The 23,684-nt window shown below is 39.3% G+C and overlaps 1 protein-coding gene across 2 annotated transcripts in view; it reads left to right on the top strand.

Annotated features, from left to right (window-relative positions):
* The window catches only part of bbs9 (Bardet-Biedl syndrome 9), a 174,949-nt gene that overhangs the window by 33,383 nt on the left and 117,882 nt on the right, over positions 1-23,684 (top strand). For both annotated transcript variants that reach the window (XM_085423661.1, XM_085423662.1), the window contains exons 14-15: positions 9,930-10,034; positions 23,309-23,449. In XM_085423661.1, coding sequence (XP_085279787.1) covers positions 9,930-10,034; positions 23,309-23,449 — 246 coding nt within the window. The remainder of the gene's footprint in view (positions 1-9,929; positions 10,035-23,308; positions 23,450-23,684) is intronic.

Genomic DNA, 23,684 nt, shown 5'->3' with positions numbered 1-23,684 from the left:
TTTAGACATTCTGCTTGTCATGGTTCTGGGTCATTTGACATAGCATTTTGAGTTTCATGTGTTTTTTGTGTCATTTTGTATTATATTATGATTCAGGTTCATTTAGTAGTCTTGAATTTATTCCATTTTTTGAGTTTCTTATGTTTCCTGTTTGGTTCCTTTCCTCTCAGGTTCCTCTTGTGTCTTTGTCCTGTGTCCTTCTTGTTTCCCTTTTCTGTTCCCATGTTCCCCTCCATGTGTTCATCCCATGGCTCTCCTGTCTGTCATGTTTATTCATGTTTTACCAGCCTGTCATGTGTCCCCCTCTTGCTCTCTTGTCCCCCCTCACACCCTCTCTCTTCCTCTCTCTTGTGTCCCCTCACTCGTCTGCCTTTCCTCCACTCGTCCCGTGTTGCGATCTCCCTCACGGCTGTGTGTTTCTCCGTGCATTCAGTTCCCAAGTTTCTCCTGGTTTAGTTTGTATTATCCCCGTCCAGCACTGCTTGAATCAAGTTTAAATCAACACACATTTTTTAAAACAGTTTTGAGTTTTTACATTTAGTACATTTTCTTGTTAGTATTTTTGATTAAATTTAATTTTAAATGATTTGTGAATGACTACATTTCTGTTTTTAATTTTTAACTTCTTTGGAAACAAGGTTGTGCAATGAACCACATAATCAGTGGCTGACTTTTACAAGATGGTTTTAGACCCTTTGATTGGACCGGTCAACATATTGCTGCAATTGAATAACACACTGCAAGTATGCAAAGGTCATGAACGACTTCTTATTTAAAGCTTCCCAAGTCGTGAATTAACAAACTAAAAGCTTAAGAATAAGTTGGTTGGATAAATACTTCCATGTCTGAACAGACAATAAAATGTTTGCCCCCCCAAAAAATCCAACAAAATCAAAAGCAACTTTATTGGACATGAAGCCAAAACAGCTTAAAAAAAATCCAGGCTCATCTGGATGGTTTGCTTGTTCTGTTTTTTTCTTCTTGGCAGCTGTTTTGAAGTTTTCACCGTTTATATGGAAGATCAGAAGCTCTGATCAGAAGCTCTGACTCACTGCGCTGTCACGTTTACACCACTAAAGAGATGCTTTGTTTACATGAGTTTAGGTAGCGGTCAGACGGGTCAGATTCAGAAGCCCGCAGTCAAGCACATAGGCACACATACTGTCACAGACCTCATTTCAGCACTCACACATGCATAACCATGGATGCATGCACGTGCCACACAGTGCACTGTTCAAATATAGACACACACACACACAATCAAAGTAAAGTAGCTGTGTGTGTGTTTATGTCACGCTCTTTTGTTTTCCTGCACACAGAAATCTGGCGCTGGCTTTCAGTAGTCATTCAGCAGTTCTCTGCTGCGAAACATGAGAGGTACTACACACACACAAACACATTGCATACAATCGTGTTTCCATAGCTGCAGAGGACATTACATGACTTACATTACACTTCCTGAAGTCTTACCCTAACCCTAACCATCACCACTGCTTGCTTATGTACACACAGTGTATATATATATATACACTTTGTGTCATTCTTTTTCCTTTCTTAACTCCCTTCTCTGCCTCTCGCTGGCCTGCTCTGGGCCAGCCTGGCGTGTATCAGGACTGCAAGAGCTGAACCACTTCTGCTGACCCTCAGTGGTCAGATTTGGCCCTAAGGCGAGTGCTTTACATTGGTTAAAGTCCTGAAAATAAGGAAAAATAGATTAATGGAAGCTTTGTGAGTTGTAATGAATACCAGGACATGACTTAAAGGAGCTGGATCCCAGTCACATAGCCAGAGTTTACTCTGTGATTTGTCCAGAAAATTGCACCCTGCTTTATGGATTGCAGGGGAAGTGGCTGCTGAGCTGTAGATGGAATAGCGCCTGGTGTAAACAGTGCACCATGTACACAGAAATAAATCATTTTGACTATCACTATTAAAAATACAATGCTGTAAAAAATACTTTCTATTACCCGGAAATGTTTAATTAATTTTACTGCTTTATTGTTGAGGTACAAACAGGTAGCTTTGAGTTAGACTTCTGGACTTAATGCACCCAAGTTGGGGCTTTTGTTTCTGTTTTTTTTGGGGGTTTTTTTTCAGCTCTTTAAATTGGTCTCCTGTTTTTAGTCAGAGCTTCAGTCAGAGCTTTGTTGCTGAGATTAATAAATGCCATGTCATCTTCCCATGTCAGAAGCAGAAACAAATAACCACAGAAACAGCAAGTTTGGATGAGACTGGTGCAGCAATAAAGGTTGCTGTAGCTGAATTTCAGAAATAACGACTCTTAAATCCCATTTCTAAATCTGCTGTCATGATACACATTAACCGTTCCCATCAACTGCTGACAATCCCTTGTTAACGGGACAGATGTGTCACTTGGTTTTGATTTGTTGGGATAAAATAAAAACAAAATGTACAGATGCCCTTAAAGTAAAAAAACTGTTTTCCTCCAATGAGGATGTCCTGACTTTACTGCAAAAATGAAGCCAATTTTAAGGAGCAAAGGTTTTCGTAATGGTCATCATTCAACTAAAAACTGAAATCCCCTGATCTAAGATGAGCACGTGTAGTTCCAGTCTATTTTATTTAGTGTTTTAGCAACTACATCTAGAACTTTAGAGAACTTTATTTCTCAGTTATGTACAGTACAAGTCCCCTGCTTCTCTTTTTTCTCTTGTTCTTTTCATGACTCATTTTGACCATTTTTGCATAAAAGAAACAAAGCCAGAGGGAAAAACAGCTACAAATACAAGTGACGAAGGAGCAGGTGTTATAAGAAAATGTGGCTGCAATTTTGAGGAACACTAGCAACACTAAAAACAATAACAGTGTTGGGGACGACACCTTGCGTGTCTGCCTTTCATCACTTTTCTTTTTTTGTGTCCTCCTTTATTATTTCCCTACAGTGCAACATGCAAGGTTTGTCTTTGCTCAGATGTAAACATGCAAACATCGCATGCACTTTCTCAAATCTTTGGCATACGGGATTCGTCTCCGTGGAAACAGTATGTTTTTTTTTCCTGCTACAGCTGTTGCGTATCTGTTTGTGTGCTAGCTGCCGCCCCATGTGTCTTTGATTCTCTAGCTCAGTTTGCGTCCACGCTTGTTTGCAAGAGTGTGTGTTCACTGTAAGTGCAAGTGTCAACACAAGTTTATTTCCAAACTTTTTTGCTGAGATTTGTCACACAGTGCTTTACTGCAAATAAAGAACGACCAGTGGTGATGCATGTGTGCGTGCGCGCGCACAAACAAACATGCATGAGGACCGGTTGTGCAAAGAGGAGGGGAGGTAGCGCCTTCTGACTTTTATTGTTATTCCAGTTTTTATTCGTCTCAGATGGCGACTCAATCCCCTGTTCACCACACACTGCCTCCTTTGTTCTCACTCTCGCCTTCCTACTCTCGCTCTCTCCCTTCTCTCTCTACCTTTCCATCTTTTCCTTTCTTTCCTCCTCTCTTTCATTTGTCATTTTGCCCTTTAGTGACTTTAAATGCCGTCTTCCTCCTGTTATTCCGGTTTACTTCCCCTGTTTTCCATAATCCCTTTCATTATTGTTCATTGTCTTTTCTCTGTAGTTGACTGTATGCAATAATATGCAGATAATATCATATTTTTTTTATAATTTGACTCACTCTTAGGCTGTAGCTATTTTCATTTTAAGGTCAATGTCAAATTGCAAAGGAGTGATGAGATGGCTTTTATCAGCTGGAACATGCAATTAGCTGGACTGCAATTAGAGTGCCAACTAAACATTTAAGTATGCATAATACGTAACTTGTTATTGAAGTTGTGTGCAATAACAATAATATACACAAACATATTTGCAGTTAAGGTAAATATATACAACTCTTATACAATCAAAACCTTTGGAGCTAATCTTTCTGTTTGGAGAGAATGTGTTTTTGTGTGGTTAGCGTGGAACACAGTATTAATGTAGAGAAGAAGTCCAACATTTTAATCTAACTTAGAAATTAAACACACGCCAACTTTGTAGTTTAATAGTTTGGCATTGATTGTGTGTATTTTATTTGAAATCATTAATTATCAATGTGTTTTAGTTGTTTTGATGGTCTAATGCAGTCTTTGTACACCCGCACACTTCCTTTTTCTGTAGCTGTTACTTTTACAACTGCTTACAGTTATTTCAGCTGCTCTTCTTTAGGGTTCAGCTGGGATGCATCCATAGATCAGCGCTTGTCTTTGTGAGGTATGTTTCTTGTGAAACTCAAACGTGTTGACTTTTGCAAATTAGGAACAGTCAAATTACATTAAATTGATTTTTATCACCGTACATGTTCATGTGCAGTTTATTTTTTCAAGTGCAGTAAATCAGTCAATTCTAATATGATGCATTTGTATTTATATGCTGTCATATTTTATTTTTTTAATACCATTAAATGGATATTCACCATTGCCGGTCTATTCTGGCTGATCCACCTTTTTATCTAAGCAGTTCAAGTTGCTTGAGTCTGCCTGCTGATACAGAAACAAATACACTCAAAAACATGTTAGTCTCAGCTGCTGCTGCCGGTCTTTTAAATGTCTCTGAATTTGCTAATAATCTTCTTGATCCTTCGCAGCACCATGGTGCTGCAGTGATTAGCACCGTTGCTATAGAGCAAAAAAGTTTTGGGTTTAAACCTGTTGGTCTGCTGGGCTTTTTTATGTGGCGACTACATGTTGTCCCTGTAATGTACCTGAGTGGGTTTTCCCCTGGTTCTCTGGCTTCCTCTTACAGTCCAAAGACATTAATTTGTAATTCTGAATTAGCAGTAAGTAATGTTATGACCTTGAATAGTTATGTCTTTTTGTGTTTCACCGTAATGAACTGGCAACCCAGTCAGGGTGGATCCCGCTTCTCACCCTGTGCCAGGTGGGGTAGGCTCTGGCCCATCTTTGAATCTAATCATACAAATGATTAAAAAATGGATACATAAAGAGGTTTTCACTATATTTTTGTCTTCATCCATATTAGATCATTTGCACACATGTTGCAACAGAGTCATCCTCATTATCAAAGCCTATGTTATTGTGCTTTAGTCTAAAGAAGCGAATTCTTCTATGAGTACAATTTTTGTATCTCTGAGTGGACATTAGGTTAAGTGGACAGACCCAACATAGTAATGTGACCTAATCCTGACCTGAATAGGTCAAAGGTCAATGTTTAACACCACACTGATGGTGTTTTCTGCTACAGAGTGACATCTGTGACTCCACACTCATACTTGCACTCAAGCCAGGTATCCCTCAGATTTGAATATCAGTATTTTGTTTTTATATTATTTCTCAGTGGAAATCAAAATGCAGTTAAATATACACACCTTTTCCCCATCTGCTTGTGTGGCATAGAGCTCATCTCCACCCTCTTGACTTCTGACCTCTTGTTCTAAAGTCAGTGGTCAGTTTAACCTAATCTGTCAAGTGTTATAACCTGAACCCTGATAGCTACAGTGCTACAGCGCCCTTTGAACCTAGAATGAACTCCCACATGTAAGCTCACATAATTAAAGCAAAACAGAGATCAAGTCTTTTTTCTTTTTTTTTTTTAGTGAAAGAATGAGTGGGAGGAAGATGGGTGGAGAATACACAGTGAAAAAGTGACAAAAAGAAAACAGTCAGTGAGGATGAAATAAGAGGTGAAGAAAGGTCCAGAAAGAAGCGGGTTAAAACGAGGGCAGAGCAGGAAAGGTGGTAAAGTGGGGGATTTTAGTCTGCTTTGTCAACTCTTTTTGTTGGCAACACTGATAATGGTTTAATGTGCCTGAGAACACTTGAACCAGTCTAAAGCCTCTGACTGGGTTGGTCTTTGGGGTCACACAGACACGTTACCTGATGCTCACAGGTTTGACGCCCACAACCTGTCCAGATGGGCCTGAATATATAATGACAAACTGAAGTGAGAAAAAGAAAACTGAGAGAAAGAAAGGAGAGGAAAAAAAGCAAAGAAGAGGGATTACTTTGTGTCTTTTTGGTCTTGTTTGTTAGTCTAAATGGGCCTGGGAACACTTAAAGCACTTAAACCAGTCTGACCAGTGTGACCTCCAGGGCACCGGGGTTAAAAGCCTTCTGCTGACAGACAGAATGACAGGGAGGGAGGGGCCAAGGGAAGTGAAAAGAAAGCTAGAGAGAATGGTAACACACTGAGGTGGAGGAAAGCCTCGTAGTAACAAGGATGTGAAAGACACAAATAAGGGAAGAGAATAAAAGTAAAGCTAGAGGAGACTTTATTAGAGCCTGATGGCATTACTGTTTCATCTGCAATCTTTATTTAATCATATTGTCTGTAAAATCCTCAGCATGGTCATTGTTTCATTCCAGACAAATTACTTGTAATTCTCCTCATTGTAGGGTGAATACAAGACTCTATGTGTGTACACTCACATGCCTGCCAGTTGTGAGCATGTGATCTTGTCTGCACAGATTTGGGCACCAATCCATAACATAATCCAGCAAAAAGTATAACAGTCACTCAGCTGTGGAGTCCACATCTATCCGAACCTCCGTCTGTTCCTAGCCAAACTTTTGCTCAACTACCTTGCCCAGTTTAGTCTGAAATTTACATTTTACAGTGCTGACATTTATGAAAATTAATATGTTGCTACAAACTTTTTATTTACTCAACACATAAGCACTTGATCATCAGAAAAAACCCATAAAGTCAAGTCCTTCTTCAAAAAGTATAGAAATATATAAGAATGTATGAAGAAATATAAATATATATATACAATAACAGCAGCTGTACAAGTATTAAATGGAAATGAAGAAATATAATGTCCAGTGTTGTGCAATCCACCTTTGTAAGTGTCTTGTGCAGTGCAAATATGCTTAAAGTGATTTAGTGATGAAGTGATTCGATTAGATGACCACGCATCTAATTGAATTAATGTAAACAAAGTCCAGAATGTCCAGTGTGTGTGTAAGAACCATATGTGTGGGTCAGTACTGTGTGGTGGTGTGATTGAGAGACCGTATCGCCTGCGGGAAGAAGCTCCTCCTCAGTCTCTCTGTGTTGGTCTTCAGGGAGCGGAATCGCTTTCCTGACCTCAACAGAGAGAACAGTCTGTTGTTGGGATGGCTGAGGTCCTTCACGATCTTCCTGGCCTTGGTCCAGCACCGCCTGCTGTAGATTGAGTGCAGGTCAGGGAGCTCGGAGCGGATGGTGCGCTCAGCTGACCGCACAACCCTCTGTAGAGCTCGTCTGTCCTGCATGGTGCTGTTCCCGAACCAGGTTAAGATGTTTCCCGCCAGGATGCTCTCTATGGTGCACGAGTAAAAGTTCCTGAGCACCTTGGAGGGCAGTTGGAAGTCTCTCAAGCGTCTGAGGTGGTAGAGACGCTGTCGGGCCTTTTTCACCACGGTGTTGATGTGACAGGACCATGACAGGTCCTGCGTGATGTGAACTCCGAGGTATTTGAAGCTGTCCACTCTCTCCACTGGGCACTCATTGATGACGGGGGTCTGGTAGTTCCTCTCCTGCTTAGTGCTGAAGTCCACTATCGTCAGCAAACTTAATGATGGTGGTGGAGCTGGTAGTGGCCACACAGTCATATGCGTATAAAGAGTACAGCAGGGGGCTCAGAACACACCCCTGGGGGGCTCCAGTGCTGAGAGTGATGGAGGCTGAGACATGTCCACCCATCCTTACTGCCTGTGGTCTGCCTGTTAGGAAGTTGGAGATCCACTGACACATAGATGAGCTGAGTCCCAGGTGCTCCAGTTTGGTGGTGAGTGTGGAGGGAATTATGGTATTAAATGCAGAGCTGTAGTCGATGAAGAGCATTTTAACATAATTCCCCCTTCTAGTGTCCAAGTGAGTGAGTGATGTGTGGAGGAGATGAGAGATGGCATCGTCTGTGGAATGATTTGGACGGTAAGCGAACTGTAGTGGGTCCAGTGTGTCTGGTAGTGAAGAAATGATGAAGTCTCTGACCAGGCGTTCAAAGCACTTCATCACTGCTGAGGTGAGGGCTACAGGGCGATAGTCATTGAGAGAAGCAGGGTGGGGTTTCTTCGGGACAGGAACAATGATGGACTCCTTGAAGCATGTGGGGATCACCGACTTTTAGGTCACAACTGTAATAACACAACAGAAAAGAATAGTTCAACATTTTCAAGTGTTATGTGTGTTAAAATGTGTGATAAGTTCTTCAACTTCCAGCCCATGAAAACCACACAATCTTAGGTTTTTGATTCTGTGTTCAAGTTTTATATTTAATATACAGGCATGAGTGGTACCAGCTGTCCAATCTCTTACTCAGCTCAATAAGCCCATTCTGCACAATGTAGCCTTCAAGGGATTTTGTCTTACTGGTGATTTTTAGTTTTTACACTTATCGTTAGTGTCACCACTGATATTAAAAATCCCCAAAGTGGCTGGGGTCTAGCTGTTACACAGAAAAGATGAAAAGGTCGAACAGAAGATCCATTTCTCAGAAGAGGCTGAGATGGGGGGAGCGCGGGGGAAAAAAGGAGATGGATGCTTGGTGGGAGAAGTGAAGAGAGCAGTGTGGGAGAAGGATGAGATCAGCTGAGAGAGGAGGTCATGCTGTCAGTACATCTGAAGAGTGCGGAGAAAGTCTCTCTCTCTGCTTTTTATCGTTTATCTTCTCTTCTGTCAGTCGGCGAGTGGGTGTCGCCATCTCGCCTTTCATCTCCTCTCATCCATCTTGCTCCCTCCTTCTCTGTCTATCCTCAGCTGGAGCGGTCTCGTTTCGCTTACGGCTGCGTGTGCGCACACCTGCTAAACGTGTTCAATGAGAGTTTATACAGTTCTGAGTTATATTTTGAAACACACAGTGACATAGTCTCAAACTTTTGGCACAACGTCTCCTCGCCGTCATTCATTACCTGCAGAATGCCTGTAAGTTGCGCTTCCATTAGGACACATACACACATACTTGGGATTCAGTCACCTGTAACGGAGTGAGCTCAGAAACATCACGGCCCATTACACCATCTCACCGCCCTGTGTGTGCATATATATGTGTGTGTGTGTGTGTGTTCTGCTGCATGGAGCCATTAGCTGTAATGTATCCTTTCCTCTCCATCTATATTTGAGCCCTGCTTTTTCTCTCCAGCTTATTTGCGCTCTCTGCCTTTGTTTTTGTTTTTTTTTTTCCCTTTATCTTGCTCTCTCTGGATTTAGGGTATTCAAAAGGAAGCTACAAGTCATCACCTCTGCCTCATGCTTATATAATTAGTTTGTGTTGTGTGTATGTATGTGCTCACAGTTTTAAAAAATCTGGTTAATAATATAAGTCACCTTCCATGGTGAGGTTCAAACTGCGTGTGTGTGTGTGTGTGTGTGTGTGTGTGTGTGTATTCACATTAAAGGGTCTGGTTTGTATTAACCGTACTCCGTCCTGTTCTGTACGTATCTTGAAAAAGCTGACACTTACACTTTGTGTGTGCGTTTCATTGACTACCCCGTTTCCTCATTCATCATTCAATGTCTTTCTTTTAAAGAGTGCTGGAATAAAATCGGTACTTCTGTTCCAAAATTAAGAAAGTTTTACTCAAAATTACATTGACATTTGTAATAACACAAATTAGCTGAAGGGAAACTCCAGTGAGTTATTACGGCACTTTCATAGCAAATTGTGTGAGACTCAAAATTGAAGCAGAAAGGTCAAGATATTTAAACTTTTTGTCCACGGTGCGGCTCAAGCTACAGTGCATCCAGTATTTACTTCTGAAGCGCCTTTTTATTAGATTACATCCTTGCTAAGGAATAATATTAGCGCTCAAGCCAGAATCAAAGTAGCAAAGATAATATTATTAGGATTATTGTTTAAACCTTTTTAGATGTACAGAAAATCGTGGACTATTCTCACACTTTCTGTGATTATAGGGACTAAATGCATAAATAGTGTAAGCAAGGGACAACAGGACAGCATGTGTTAATGGCGACGTGTTTGTGCTTTGCTTTCAGGTGTTGGTTCATCCAAAGTCGTGGTGTTTTCAGCGTTTCTCAATGGCCACTACCCCCCTGCTGACCTCACCGGAGACATCACTGTGTCCTACAGCTCGCCGACAGGTAAAAAAACCCAAACCAAACCATGTGACAAATTTTCTGAATGGACATGTTTAATTTAACCTAAAACTTACAATTTCACAGAATACAACACAATTATCCTAATTATTACATGTTGTTGAATTCATTTAAATAGATAGAGTAGTATTGCAGATGGGTCCAAGTGGTAGCAAGAAGACAAGAGTAATCCACAATTTGTAACAATAAAATTTGTTTATTTTTAAACTGCTTTGACATATTATCCTGGTAAATAAAGTCCACTTCATCAGTATTTTAAATCTTTTAAAAATCCCTGATTGGTCGGGCTCTATCATAGAGCCTTGCTCACTGTCTGATGACAAAATTTACTTTCTCAGACCCAAGTGGACCCTCACAAGCTCACAGAGGCAGAAGTTAACAGAAATTGGACAATGACTTAACACTAGCTAACAAAGAGTAGCATAAATTTGCAAACAGAGTGAAAAGCCAAGCGTGATGTTATTCCTACTTGGCTTTTCGCTCTGCTTTCCTGCGATGGAGTTAAATCTATCAGTCTGTTCCAGCATTGCCGTTAGAAGCATTCTGGTCTATAACATCACTTCCAGTGTTGTGTGACAGTGTTGAACACCAGCTGCTAACAGTGTGCTGACTTGAGGTAATGACATCTGGGCACTTTCCAGACAAGCCCAGTTCATCCCCCTGCTGCCTCCAGGCATCTGTTTCTAGGCCCGGCAATATTTTTGGAAGATATTACTTTCCCCCTTGCAAACCAACAAAACCACTCTTTATTTCAAATGTCACGGGCCTCCTAGAAAAAAAAAAAAGATTTATTTGAATATTTGTTCAGAAATCAGGTCATGAAAAAACCCCCTGTTTTCTTGCTATTGTTTCCCTTGGATTGAATTTGCTTTGGCAGGCCTCTGTTGGTGGAACAGTCTCTCCGCCCCAGAAGCACATTTAACGTGAAATGTCTGGAAATATTGGGAAGTGTTTCTTTTTTGTTAAACTTTATTGTGCTGCTAAAAATAGCTGAAAATACGGAGTCTGGAGTAGTTCAGCAGATCTTAGTAGCCAAGCAGCTTGGGGAGAATATGTTGGGAGCTGATCTTGGGTTTGGAAAGAGAGCCAGTGGACTGTAAGTAGAATTAGAAAAAGTTTACTGCAGGTTAGAGGATGAAGACAGATGAATAACAGGATGGGGACCATGAATGAGGTACACACAAGTTACGTTTAAATGGAACGGAGAAAGAGAAACAGAAACAGGGAGGGTAAACATTGTTGAGAGAAAGGATGGGAAGGAGGAGGACGACAAAAGCAGAGGAAAATGGGAACTACAGAAGCCCTAGGTATAAACTAAAAGAAGGCAATCTTTGTTAGAATGAGGAAGGAAAAGCAGGGGAGTAAATTAAGCTTATTCTCACTGCATGGTCAAACCTATGAGGACACTTATGCATTACAACCACTGTCTGCCAAATATTAAAACCTGGCTGCAGGACTTGTTCCCATTCATATACAAGAGCATTAGTCCAACAAGTGTTGGACTGAAATCAGGGATCATTAAGATTTCCTGGGAATGGAACGAAGAAGCTTTACCTAAAATCTTAAAAAACTTCCCCTTTGGCCATGTAATGTAAATTAGAGTTGGCGGTGTTGAGGGGAATGTGGACCTCAAAACTGATCTGGGTAGTAGATTAGTAGACAGCACTGCCATTACTGAATCAGAATATTTCTCAACAAAGATTCCAGGATTTATTTAAAAAAAAAAAAAAATCACTCATTCAGTTTTGATATATGACCAGGTGCGATTTAATCTGTGAGTCACCAGAACTACTTTAGATTTTTAGTAAATGACTACATTTATCACAGCTTGTACTTTATTCGTGAGTAAAACTTTATTTTTGCTGGAGCTGTGATGACAATGCAGGTGGATGCATTTATATGAAAATGATTCATAAGTACACACAGCAGTCATGCCGCATTCAGGCCTACTTCGGCTCTGCCCCGTTGAAAAAACTCTGTCTCGCTGATCAGAAAGAAGGGCAAATCGGTGCAGCGCTGCCGAATAAGCTTCAGCGTAGTGGCCTGCAGACAAGTGTAACACTGGTCACATACATGCAAATAAAACTGAAACCGATGTCCTGACAGGTTTGATTAAAAACATTCAACGTGAGACACTGCTGTTTGTGTCTTTGTCAGTGTATCTTTTAACAATGACCAGTCCATTCCTTGTAACTCCATGGTTGTGTGTTAATCTCCAGCAGTGCCTCATCCTATCTCATCCTCTCTCATCCTCTAAACGCTGTCTTGGCTTGGGAGGAATGCATCACTTTGTTTCTGTTGCTTTCCTTCTTTCCTCATTCCCACCCAGGGGTGATGATTATGCCTTCACACCACCCACTTATATAACACCATCCCACCCTGGGGCTACTGTGCCCTTCTTTAAGCCCTACAAAGGCTCTGACATTTAAGAAGACTGCTGACTTCTTAAGCCCTTCAAAGGAGGCTTGACGGTGTCAGGAGTTGTTACAATCTAGAAAGAATTTCATTAGTGGCCCTCTTTGATTTTCTTAATACTTTGAGAGAGAGCTCTGCACAAACACACTTGAGAAGGATCAGGTGGTCAAGTTGGCGTTTACAGTATACTGTTAGCTCGTACACAAGCTAACAGTATAGTGGCCATTTTCATCTGAACAGGCAAAGATACATTGTGACTGTGCGGATACTTTCCATAAAACCCAGCCAACCGTGATTCACTGGTTGCTAGGCCAATTCGTGTGGAAACCTAGGAAGCTAGTTGGCAGCCTTTATTGTTTTCTTCTGTTTTACTGAACTTGCCAGAATGACCAGCATCTCCATATGTTGATGTCTCCAGGACAATGCAGTATTTTTGTTGGGTCACTCCTCTTTTGACTACCAGGCCTGAAATCCATTTGTAAGGAACTTTTGTTAAGCCAGCTGATGCTGATGTTGGTTGCTACGTCTGCCAAGCGGATCATGTTCTAAACTCTCTTTGTTAGCGTGCTCTGTATTACAACAGCTTAGTAACAGATTTGGAGGAATGCAAGGCCACAGGCCAGGAAACAAGTAATGTAGGTTTTTTTTTACAGGATAACTTGAGATTTAAAAAAAAAAAAGCAAATTAATATTTTCTCATGAGCTGCAAGATCATGTGATATGTACAGAACCATATTTGTCTGTTGTTGTATTTTTATTAGTATTTTAATGCATACAGCATATCCTAATAACCCTTAATTTAACTTTTTTATTAACCTTATACAAAAACAGGTTTTCAGGGTTAAGCTTCTTTGAGATTTCTACTCTGTATTTCTGTTCCACTAAGGGGATATTTGGAGGAATTGAAAAACTTGATAGAGCTGGATTTAGTTTATCTGAAAGGACCTTAGATGGCAGAGTTTTTCCTGGCTCAAAATATGTCTTTGAGGGGGACTGTGCACATAACTGTGTTTGGTCAACGTGTGGATAAGGCAGTGACTCAGTGTTACTTTGCTGACAGAAATCTATGCACTTACCAGTTATTTGTGGCCAAAATGTATTTTATGTATGAGTTAATATAAAAAGAAGAAAAAATTAATCTTGATGATTTCTCGTTTTAGAAAGGGCAAAACCTCATCTGCACTTTTAAAGCATTTTTTATTGAAAATTTAGATTGCATGCAAAATATTTTTTTCCTGGATTATAGTTTTGCTAGTTTTCAAATATTTTGCATGCAATTGTAGAGTGTTCAGAGATGAATTGCATCTATTAATTAAATGTGTGTGTTTGGACAGTATGCATATTAGATATTCTTTATTTTGTTCTAAATTTTTTTTTTTTAAATTTTTTTTAATTTTTATTGTCAGTAGACCTGAAAAATCAGTTTTAGCGAAAACCCTAAATGAGCATCATTGAACTTATTGATTTCCGTTAGCTGATTTGTGCTTCCTACTTGGATGTTTATTTGGCATTGAATTTCAGACTTTTTTACAAACTAATTCATGGATGGCATCTTGAACCCCTCATGAGTTTTCAGTTTCGCATTTATTCAGAATTTTTGCTGGCAGCAGACACTCATGGCATATTAAAAGCTTTTTCCTCTTGCTACCACAGAAAAGGCAAAGACTGTTCAATGAGAAGCCCTCATATATCAGTGCAGACAGAAGAAAAACAAGAATAATAACCTTTTATTGTCCATTGTGCTTTGTTCATGGACACTGCAGCACTGTGGAACATGGATTCAAACAGTGAATCTCCTGTGGGAAAAGTAGCGCCTTACAAAGATGCTCCTCTGTTATGTTCTCAGTCCACGAGCCCGCAGTTGTGAACTGATGGAGGAAAATATAATCCTGATGTTGTACTTTCTTGTTAATCTAAGGAAAACAAACAAACAAAAACAAACAAACAAATAAAAACATTGGTTTGTGCGCGAAAGGGATGTTACAAAGTGGAGAATGGATTTTTCGAAAGTAAAAAGATTTTATTTCCAAAACTCTTAAAAAGAATGAAAACAGTTCTGAGCTCTGTAATTAATTATAAAAAGAACACCTTCTCAGCTTCTTCGGCTATTATTGATATAATAAAGGCTTACAGCCGTGAAACATTAAACTTTTCTAATTCTACCGCAGCAGCTAATGGATCCAGAGTTTCATTTGAAGGAGATTTTTGAAAACCGAAGACTGATTGACCATTGCCTGGCAGCTGGCCAGAAGCAGCTACACACACTACTGTGTGTGTGTATCCATCCACGCATGTGTATGTGTGTGCGTGGGTTTTTGCTATGTGAGCCTCCTCGCTCCATTTGACATGTCTTTTACATTTAAAAAATGTAATGGGTGCTTTTAGGTCCTTCTCACTTTTCTTTCTCTCTCGTCCATTTTTGTGTTGTTTTATCCAGTCTTTTTCTTCCTTTTTCTTCCCTCCCCGTTATGGTTTTTCTTTCTTTTCGTTGGCAGTGTAGAGTAGTAATCTGAGCCCCAGACAAAGTAATTACTGGACTTAGCATTTCAGGATTAGATAATACTGCTCAATATGAAGACATTATGGGATTTTGTAGGTATGCGGCTGATCCTGCATTTCAGGTAGATTAGCCATCAAACTGCCAATAGCGTCGATGTTTCTTTTTTTTTGAATGATGCTCCGTATAGCAGAGCTACATTATCAGTGAGTCAGGACAGAGGACCAATATGCTTGCAGCAACATTACTGCTGAGAACTGAAAGAAACTTTATGTATGTAGGAGTATTGTAGACTGTCTTATTACCAGGAAACAATTGTGGTAATAATTTGGGTGCGGTAATATTGTGACCCATAGCTATGTTTTCAAGTCAAAGAACCTCAAGCAGCTGTGAGAAGAAACTTAAAGGCACATTTTAGAGCCAGGAAAACCATGCACTTTTAACAAAAACAAATAGGTAGTTAAAGCAAAACTATAATATTGTCAGGAAATGGATCAAACTCCAGTCTCTTGTGTTGTATTTGGCTATGTTTGTGCATATATACGAAAGCACGTGAAGTCGGTATGTGCAAATGGTGATGATGATTGTTTAATAAGACAATTTAAACTTTTAAAAGCAAGAGCTACCTCTGCATTTGTTTATTTATTTTGCATAAAATTGAATAAATAAATAAAACATAGGAAATATTACCAACTAGACATTAGTTCAACTGATCATTAGTTGTGATTTGGCGCTATATAGATAAACTTGAATTGAATTGATTCAGACCCAGCTAAATATATTGTTAGGTACCCTGTATTGTTAACAGTATATATCCTGCGCACTTGGCATGAAATTATATCTTTGAAATACAAACTCTTTAAACTGTAAAAAATCTTGCTTCTTAAAGAAGTGGCAGAGTTATGACGAGAGGGAGCGATGGAGGCAGAGTTATTACAGGAAGGAGAGGCAGCCATAGGAAGCGCGACTTTCATCAGGTTTAATAAGACGTGAACCTTTTGACTCAGCACCTCGCTGCCTTTTCATTGGCTTGCAACCTGCCATCTGCTTCTCATTCACCTTCGCAGGAAATCCTCTTCAACCAATCATATCATAGTTTAATCTGCCAGACTTCTGTTGCTGTGAACTAAAGGTTAGAGGAGCAGCACGCTGACTTTTTAAATCCCAGGGCAGCTGGAAAAATATAGCACTGAGGAGCACAGAGAAGAGATGCTGTCTTATCACAAATATTTTTGTGCTGCTTTTTCAACCCTGACTTCCTTCACATAAACAGACAGACACAAAACAAAGTAATTTTTTTTTTTATCACCACAAGGAACGAACACACACACACACACACACACACACACACACACACACACACACACACACACACACACACACACACACACACACACACACACACACACACACACACACACACAAATCCTTCATATATTTTCATTTGAAGGTTAAAACTATCAACCAAAACTGTTTCGCTGCATCATAATTGAATGCTCCTTCTGGTTCTACTTAGGCCTTCCACAGTTTTCTTCTTCTAAATGAGTTAATACTGATCAGGTTATAAGAAGAGACGTCTCTTTCTGTTGATCCTGTCAGCCCGATTTCCACACAAACCTCATGACGATAGACTATTTAATTTTCGATTTGGACATCTTATCATATTCACGATCGGTATGGCTGAGTCAGATGGCTGCCTTTTCCTCCAGCTGTACTTTCCAGTTGTGTGGGAAGGCAAACCAAACACTTGAGAGGAATTTTTTTAGGTCTGTCTATTTCCATATGAAGGAAGATGGAGGTTTTCTCAGGGAATTCCCTTGCCAGTTCTTCCAGTTCTTTGTTACTGGTCCGACCAAATAAAACTAGATGGGAGAACTGATAACACTTAATTCTTTCTGTTTTTTCATTCCTTCACCTTTCATATTATAACATTTAACTCTTTCCTTTTCATTTCTGCAGAGCTTAACCCTAAAGGTAAGTGCTTTATTCGTAGAGCTTCGTAGACTAGAGCAAGTAGAAACACAGTCTTTTATTAAAACATGTACTCTAGATATACACATAAATAAATTTAAATATATATGTTCTACTGAGATCACACCCTTGTATATTCATGTACACTTCTACACTTACTGAAACGTAAAGATTATCAAAACTACGCCATATACTTTCCAAACACACACACACACACATACATTCAGAACTGTATATACAGGAAGAGCCTGCTGCCTACTGTTTATGTTCCTGTTATGTGATATACTTGGCAAGAGTCTATACACACACATACTCTAATTCAAATACACAAACACACTTATACACACACACACACATTTTCCCGCTTTATAGAAAATGTAAATATCCCTTTACATCCATTTATTCTTTTAAACTGTGTTGAGTTTACACAGAAATATCATCTGTCTCACACATACAAGCATAAAGTGTGTTGACTTGCTGCGCACACATGCACTCCAGCAGTAGTGCTCCTAGTTGTCAACTGGCATTTATTTAAGATTGTTTGTGTTTGTGAGTTTGTGTGCTTTGATACGGAACTGGACCCCTATGATCTGTAGTGGCTCTGCAGCAGTACACACACACATGTTTGTATGGCCATTTTTTGAGGATATTTATTCACTAGACTAGTGATTCTCGGGCAGTGATGCATGTTTTTTCAGGAGCACTATTTAATCTAGTAATTAGGGGAAAAAATCTAATTAATTAAAGAATTTAGTTTACCTGTTGGTTATGAGAGGAAATATTGGTGTAGGGTTATGGGAGTCCCTCTGACAGGCCTGTGAGAACTTGTTGTCAGTTGATTTAAAATATGTAGGACATAAGTGAAACTCTAGTATGCTAGCTAGAATTCTACACAAAACACCTTTGAATATGATGAACTACAAAACAGCAGCCCTACCATCAGGGTTGATCCACTGGATCTCCTGTCCCGAGTCATGGGTAGCCCTAGATAATTGTTGTATTCAGTACAAACTGGACCATAGCTTTGGGAAACAAAAGTTTTAGGATTGTTTAAACCATCACGCCTTGTTAAATAACAGTGTATAGATTTATGCAGAGCATAAATGCCAGATTACTAATACACTATAAGAGAGGTGGAGGAACTCACCTGGATATTTAATGCCAACGTGTAGTGCAGGTTAGTTGTAGCATGTGCACATGATTTATTGAAGACCAGACTGTGCGGTAATTATTATTATTTTTAACTTTTATTGTTTTGCTTGGGTCCACACACAAGTAAGGCAAGAGGATATGTGCATGAAATGCAGAGTCGATTGACATGCAAACACATCTCTGAATGTATATAGACACAAACACACGAGTGACATCACCACTGCTGTAGTAAGAACCTGATACTGTACAGTGGTCTCCTTCTTAAATAAACTCTGTGGTCTCTCTCTCTCTCCTTTCCCCTTCCTTCTCCCCCCTCTGTCTCTGACATACTGTGCCGCAAAGATACATCTGTTGGAATCAGTCTTCTCATATTACAGTGCGATGGAAGTACACTTCCATTCAATTACAGTACATTGTGACTTTAAGTATTTAACATTTGTTAATAGAAATGACTTTATGGCTTTATTTCCTCTATCTCACTTCCCAACCCCACCTGTTTTTGCTAGGAGCTATCAGAAAGGAAGTTAAGGGGTTAGAGGTCACAATGTGTGATTTGTAGATTCAAATGCACCTACACTTTTTTTCAATTTATACATCCCCAAAACATCAACAGCTTACAGAAGACTCAGGAGAGGCAGTGGATGGATTAAAGAATCTGTAAGAAAAACAGGGAAACCTCAGTTTACTGTAGCTGAGAAATTGTGTTTAGCCACTTATTCTTTGGCTTTAGTCTTACTGCAGGCCTCAGTTCCAGTTTCTGAATTGAAGCATTTCCTCAAACAACAACAATTTGAACAATTTGCTGTTTTTCTTTCTGCTGACGTCCTTCTCAACATACAAACTGACTAAAACAGAGAAAAAAATAACAAACTACAATATTAAACATTTACTTTGCGTGTCTCAGAGTGCAACTTTAGCAGAGATATTCTGTATTTGAGTTATTTTAAAATAGTTATGATATGCATCTACAAAAACATGTATCATTTATCTGCATTTAGAAAGCATTGATAGATGAACATTGTGTGTCTGAGACCACACAACATTTCTTGCCTCTTGTAACTCTTTAACATCGGAGTTGTTATCATCTTATCAGGTCCTTTCTTTCTTTGCTTTTTCACTTTTTTAATCACTTTATGCAGTTTAACCTCATCTAATTAGTCTAAAATCTTGATGATGAAAAAGTATGTTTCATATTCCAAGTCATTTTTGAAATAAAACAGTCAAAATCACTGATCTCAATGTTAGTTAAAGATCATGTATGCATTTCTTTGATAATTGTTTTTAGTCATCCCTGGGGTTATTGTAAAAAACGAATATAATAAAATGAAAAAAATAAATAATATAAACAAATATAAATAATATGCAGTAAAAATAAATAATTAGGACTGTGTAGAACTCATGCATGTGAATATATTACCCCAAAGTGCACCAACATCACGTATAATGTTGAGAGGTCCAGGTCAGTGAGGTCTAGCAGCTACACCGTTCTACAGCTGCCTGTGGCAGAATCTACTTGGATGAGTTTAATACAATTGTTAAGAACTAAGAGAAACTGTTCATTTGTACCAGACTATAGACATGCCTTTTAATCCTGTTCATCTGGACACTTTACCTTGAGTCTATGGGGATTTATTTGTTTTTTGAGACAGCCTCAAGAGAAACAGGTTATGTATGGGGATTTTTTTTTTTTTAAAATACATTTTGGCCTTGTTCAATTGTAGTAATGAATACAGCAACACAGACACAAGCACAGACACACTAACTGTGTCTCCATGCATAAAACTCTGGACTGGAGGTGACCAGAAGTATTTTCCTCGTTTCTCGTTTGTTTGTTTTCCAGATTTTTTTGTGATAATCAACCGAGTTTAAATTTTAGACAAAAATAACCTGGGCCACATGGTGCCTGTGTGGGAACTCCAGTTTTCTCCTACAGTCCAAAGACGTGCATTTAGTGGGGTTAGCTTGATTCATAATTTAAAATTGGCCATAGATGTCAGTGTGAATGGTGGTCTGGCGATCTCTCCAGGATGTACTCTGGTGGAGAATGAATAAATGAATTTATTTATTAAGGAGAGAAACCTTCCTGAGGTCTAAAGACATTTGTCTTTAGATTGTGGCATTATGTAGATAGATTGGCTTTGGGACTGCAGTGAATCAGGGTCAGAGAAGTTGGAACAGTGGTGAACCTTCCCAGGAATGGCTGGCCTAAAAATTAGAGTGCATTGACGTCTCATCCAGTAGATAACAAAAAACCCAGAATAAAATCTAAAGAACTGCAGGCCTCTCTTTGATCAGTTAAGGTCAGTTTTAATGACGCAACGATAAGAAAGGGACTGGGCAAAAATGGGAGTGCTCCAAGGCAAAAAAGACTGCTGACGAAAAAGAACACAAAGGCTTATCTTACAAAAATGATCTTGATGATCCCCAAGACTTTTGGGAAAAACTTCTGTGGAACATCATGCCAACATGATAATACTATGGTCTGGGGCTGCTTTGCTACTTTAGGACCTGGACGACTTGTTGTAATTGATGGTGCCATGACTTCTCCTCTCTACTAGAAGGAGAATGTGCAGCCATCAGTTCATACCCTGAAGCTTAAGAGCACTTGGGACATGCACCAAGACAATAATCCCACATACACCAGCAATTCTAACTCTGAATGATTCAAAAATACAAAACAAAGATTTTGGAGTGGCCTAGTCAAAGTCCAGACTTAAATTCAATTGAGATGGTTTGGCATGACCTTAAACAGACCATTCATGCTCAGAAACTCTCCAGTGTGGCTAAGTTAAAACAATTCTGCAAAGAAGAGTGGGCCAAAATTCCTCTCTAGCTCTGCGAAAGACTTATTGCCAGTTATCACAAATGCTTGATTGCAGTCTTTGTTGCCAATTGCAGTTCTTGCTGCCAAGGTTGGCACAACCAGTTATTAAGTTTAGGGGGCAATCACTTTTTCTCACAGGGTGACGTATTTTTGGGTAGCTTGTTTCTTTTAATAAATAAAATCATAATTTAAAAAAACTCACTTTGTTTTTAGTCAACGTATCTTTGTCTAATATTTAAATTTTTTGATTAAAACATGTAAGTGTGACAAATATGCAAAAAGGATTCAAGAAGGGGGCAAACACAGCTTCATAACACTGTATGAAGTTGGCGATAAGTGTGCACACACCTATGCCACCTCCTATTAGTCCAATTCATTCTTCCCTGTCTGTCTCACCGTCCTTTCTTCTCCATGTTCAACTCTTTTTTTCTCTTTGTTACTTTGTCAGCATTATTTTCCTCTAATTTGTTTCCATCTCTTTGTCCTTTCTTTGTCATTTTTCCCTACTTGTAACTTTTATTATGTGTTTATATTTCCTCCTCTTGCTTTCCAATTCCATCTTAGCATTTCTTTAGAGTTTCTTGTTTAAATGGTAAGATCAACAAAACCAGCCTGACTAAGCAAACAGTGTTTGAATTGTGTTTTAAACATAAAACATCCCTTATTATTACCTTAGTAGGGAAGGACCATGAGGGTAAAAAAAATACCATCAGAACACATAATAAAAGGATTTAAGTGGCTGCATTCACCATTCACTATATATCCTATAAACTTTACCTTAGTAGGGATCATTTTCCAAAGCTATAACGACCTTTACTTGATACCTTGGTGTTTTTGATTTTTTAATGTTTTTCCTTCCTTCCTTTCGGGCAGCCAGTGCTTTCATTCATTTCAGTATGTTGTGAAATTCAACTTGGAAACACTTGAAACTTGCCTGAGTCAGCCAATCCATCACAGCGCACATCATGTCTGCCCTGATTATCATCAATGTTACTTTAAAACACATTGGTCATCTGTTATATATTTAAAAAATTTGTGATGTTTATTAAATGAGCTTGAATGCAAAAGCACATAAAAAAAGATCAAATTGTTTTTTTATAGAGTCAAAACGGGAAATTGTATTTTCTTGGAGATCCGAATTGGATATTTTCTGTGTTAAGGCGATCATGTTCAAAGGCAGAAACTGAACAGTCAGCTGGACGATAAAAAAGTGAAAAATGGATCGGCGTGTCATGACCGGTAACATTACTTAACAGCGCTGAGAATAGTTTGCGTTTAGATTGATTTTTATATTTAGTAAATCTGCAGCATATTCACTTTGACAACATGTATATCTAACCCTCTTTGTTGTGTTTGTTGGAAGTGATGTGTTGTTTAACTATCCAGCCATCCAGAACGAAGGGTCATTGAGAATTTAGCTGAGTGAGGAAAGAAGAAAGCAGGCCTCAGTCCGTCTTGCTCTTTAAAACTTTGAACTTTTTCTCTCTCTCTCCATCTTCCTTTTCCCCTGTTTTCTACTGTTTTCCTTGGCTTTGCCTCTTTGCTTTTTCTCTCTAGGCCTCAGTGCATACATTCAAACCAAATTGAATTATTCACATAATCACATAATAATTGCTTGTCTGGGAGGAAAAGGTGCACAGTAGTTGTGGGTAATTATTACTATCTGTAATAACCTGGAACTTTCCCTAATTAAACCGTCCCTTCTCATATTATTTTCCTTTCAGTCTCTCTCTCTCTCACATGTTGGTTTATTTCCACTTGTTTTTCTGCTCAACTCTCCTGTCATTAGCTCACCTCCTCTCCTCTGGTTACTTCGCTCCATCTCTTCCTAACAACTGTTTTCCTCCATCGCTCCTTTCCCTCGCACTGTTATTCTAGCTAAGTGTACATTTCTGCCAAGCTCAGCACTCCATACACTCTGAACATAGTTGTAGTTGGCCTTAACTCGCCTCCTCACTTCCTTTTTCTTTTTTCTTGTCAGTCAGTCCCCACCATCTTTTTCAAAACTTCCCTTTCTGATCTTTGACAAACTCACCTCCACACTTGGCGTTGATGTCGAGTCTCTCGTTCTCCTAGCTCTCAGATGCTCATGCAATAGGAATACCTGAACTGTTGACTGTGTGAACAAATGTTAACTGCGATATCGAGGCCTCGTTTGAGTCACTGCGGTGTGTGTGTGTGTGTGTGTGTGTGTGGGGGGGGGGGGGGGTATAAATTGAAGGACTAGTCTCTAACGTTAAGGTTTTATTTCTGGAAAGGAGCAACAGGAGGAGGGAAACTCGATTTAAGATTTTAAGATGAGCAATGCAGAATTACTTTATTAATAATAATAATAATAGTAATAAATAGTCTACCTTTTTAAGAATCTTTTCTGACTATAGTGATGGTTCTTATTTGCAGGAGTTCCCAAGGTCCTCCAGTCCAGGTTCAATCTTCCTCCATCATTGGTGTGTGTCGCTTGTCCTCCACCCAAAGCCACCAAGTTTAAGATAACTGTGGACACCAACCAGCCACCAGTTGACCTCAGCTCCATCTTCCGAGGTAATAGCACACTCACTCTGTATGAAAACACTTGACAATGATGTGCTGGTGGCGCTCTGTTTCCCAAACAATTAAGGTTCTGTATTTGAATCACAGATTTCCAGAAACCAAAGTGCGCTGTTCTGTTTAAGTCATTGTCTGTGGAGATCGGTATGCAGTATTAATGTGCATTTGTTTAAAGTGGGTTGTCCACTTATTGCAACTGGTTGGCTTGTGCACACGTTGAAACGTAAAC

Source organism: Rhamphochromis longiceps, linkage group LG11 (genome assembly GCF_057381845.1).
Source record: "Rhamphochromis longiceps isolate RC_006_pf linkage group LG11, R_longiceps_female_GT1.1, whole genome shotgun sequence".
Classification (NCBI taxonomy): domain Eukaryota; kingdom Metazoa; phylum Chordata; class Actinopteri; order Cichliformes; family Cichlidae; genus Rhamphochromis; species Rhamphochromis longiceps.
This window is presented reverse-complemented; position numbering and strand designations above follow the sequence as displayed.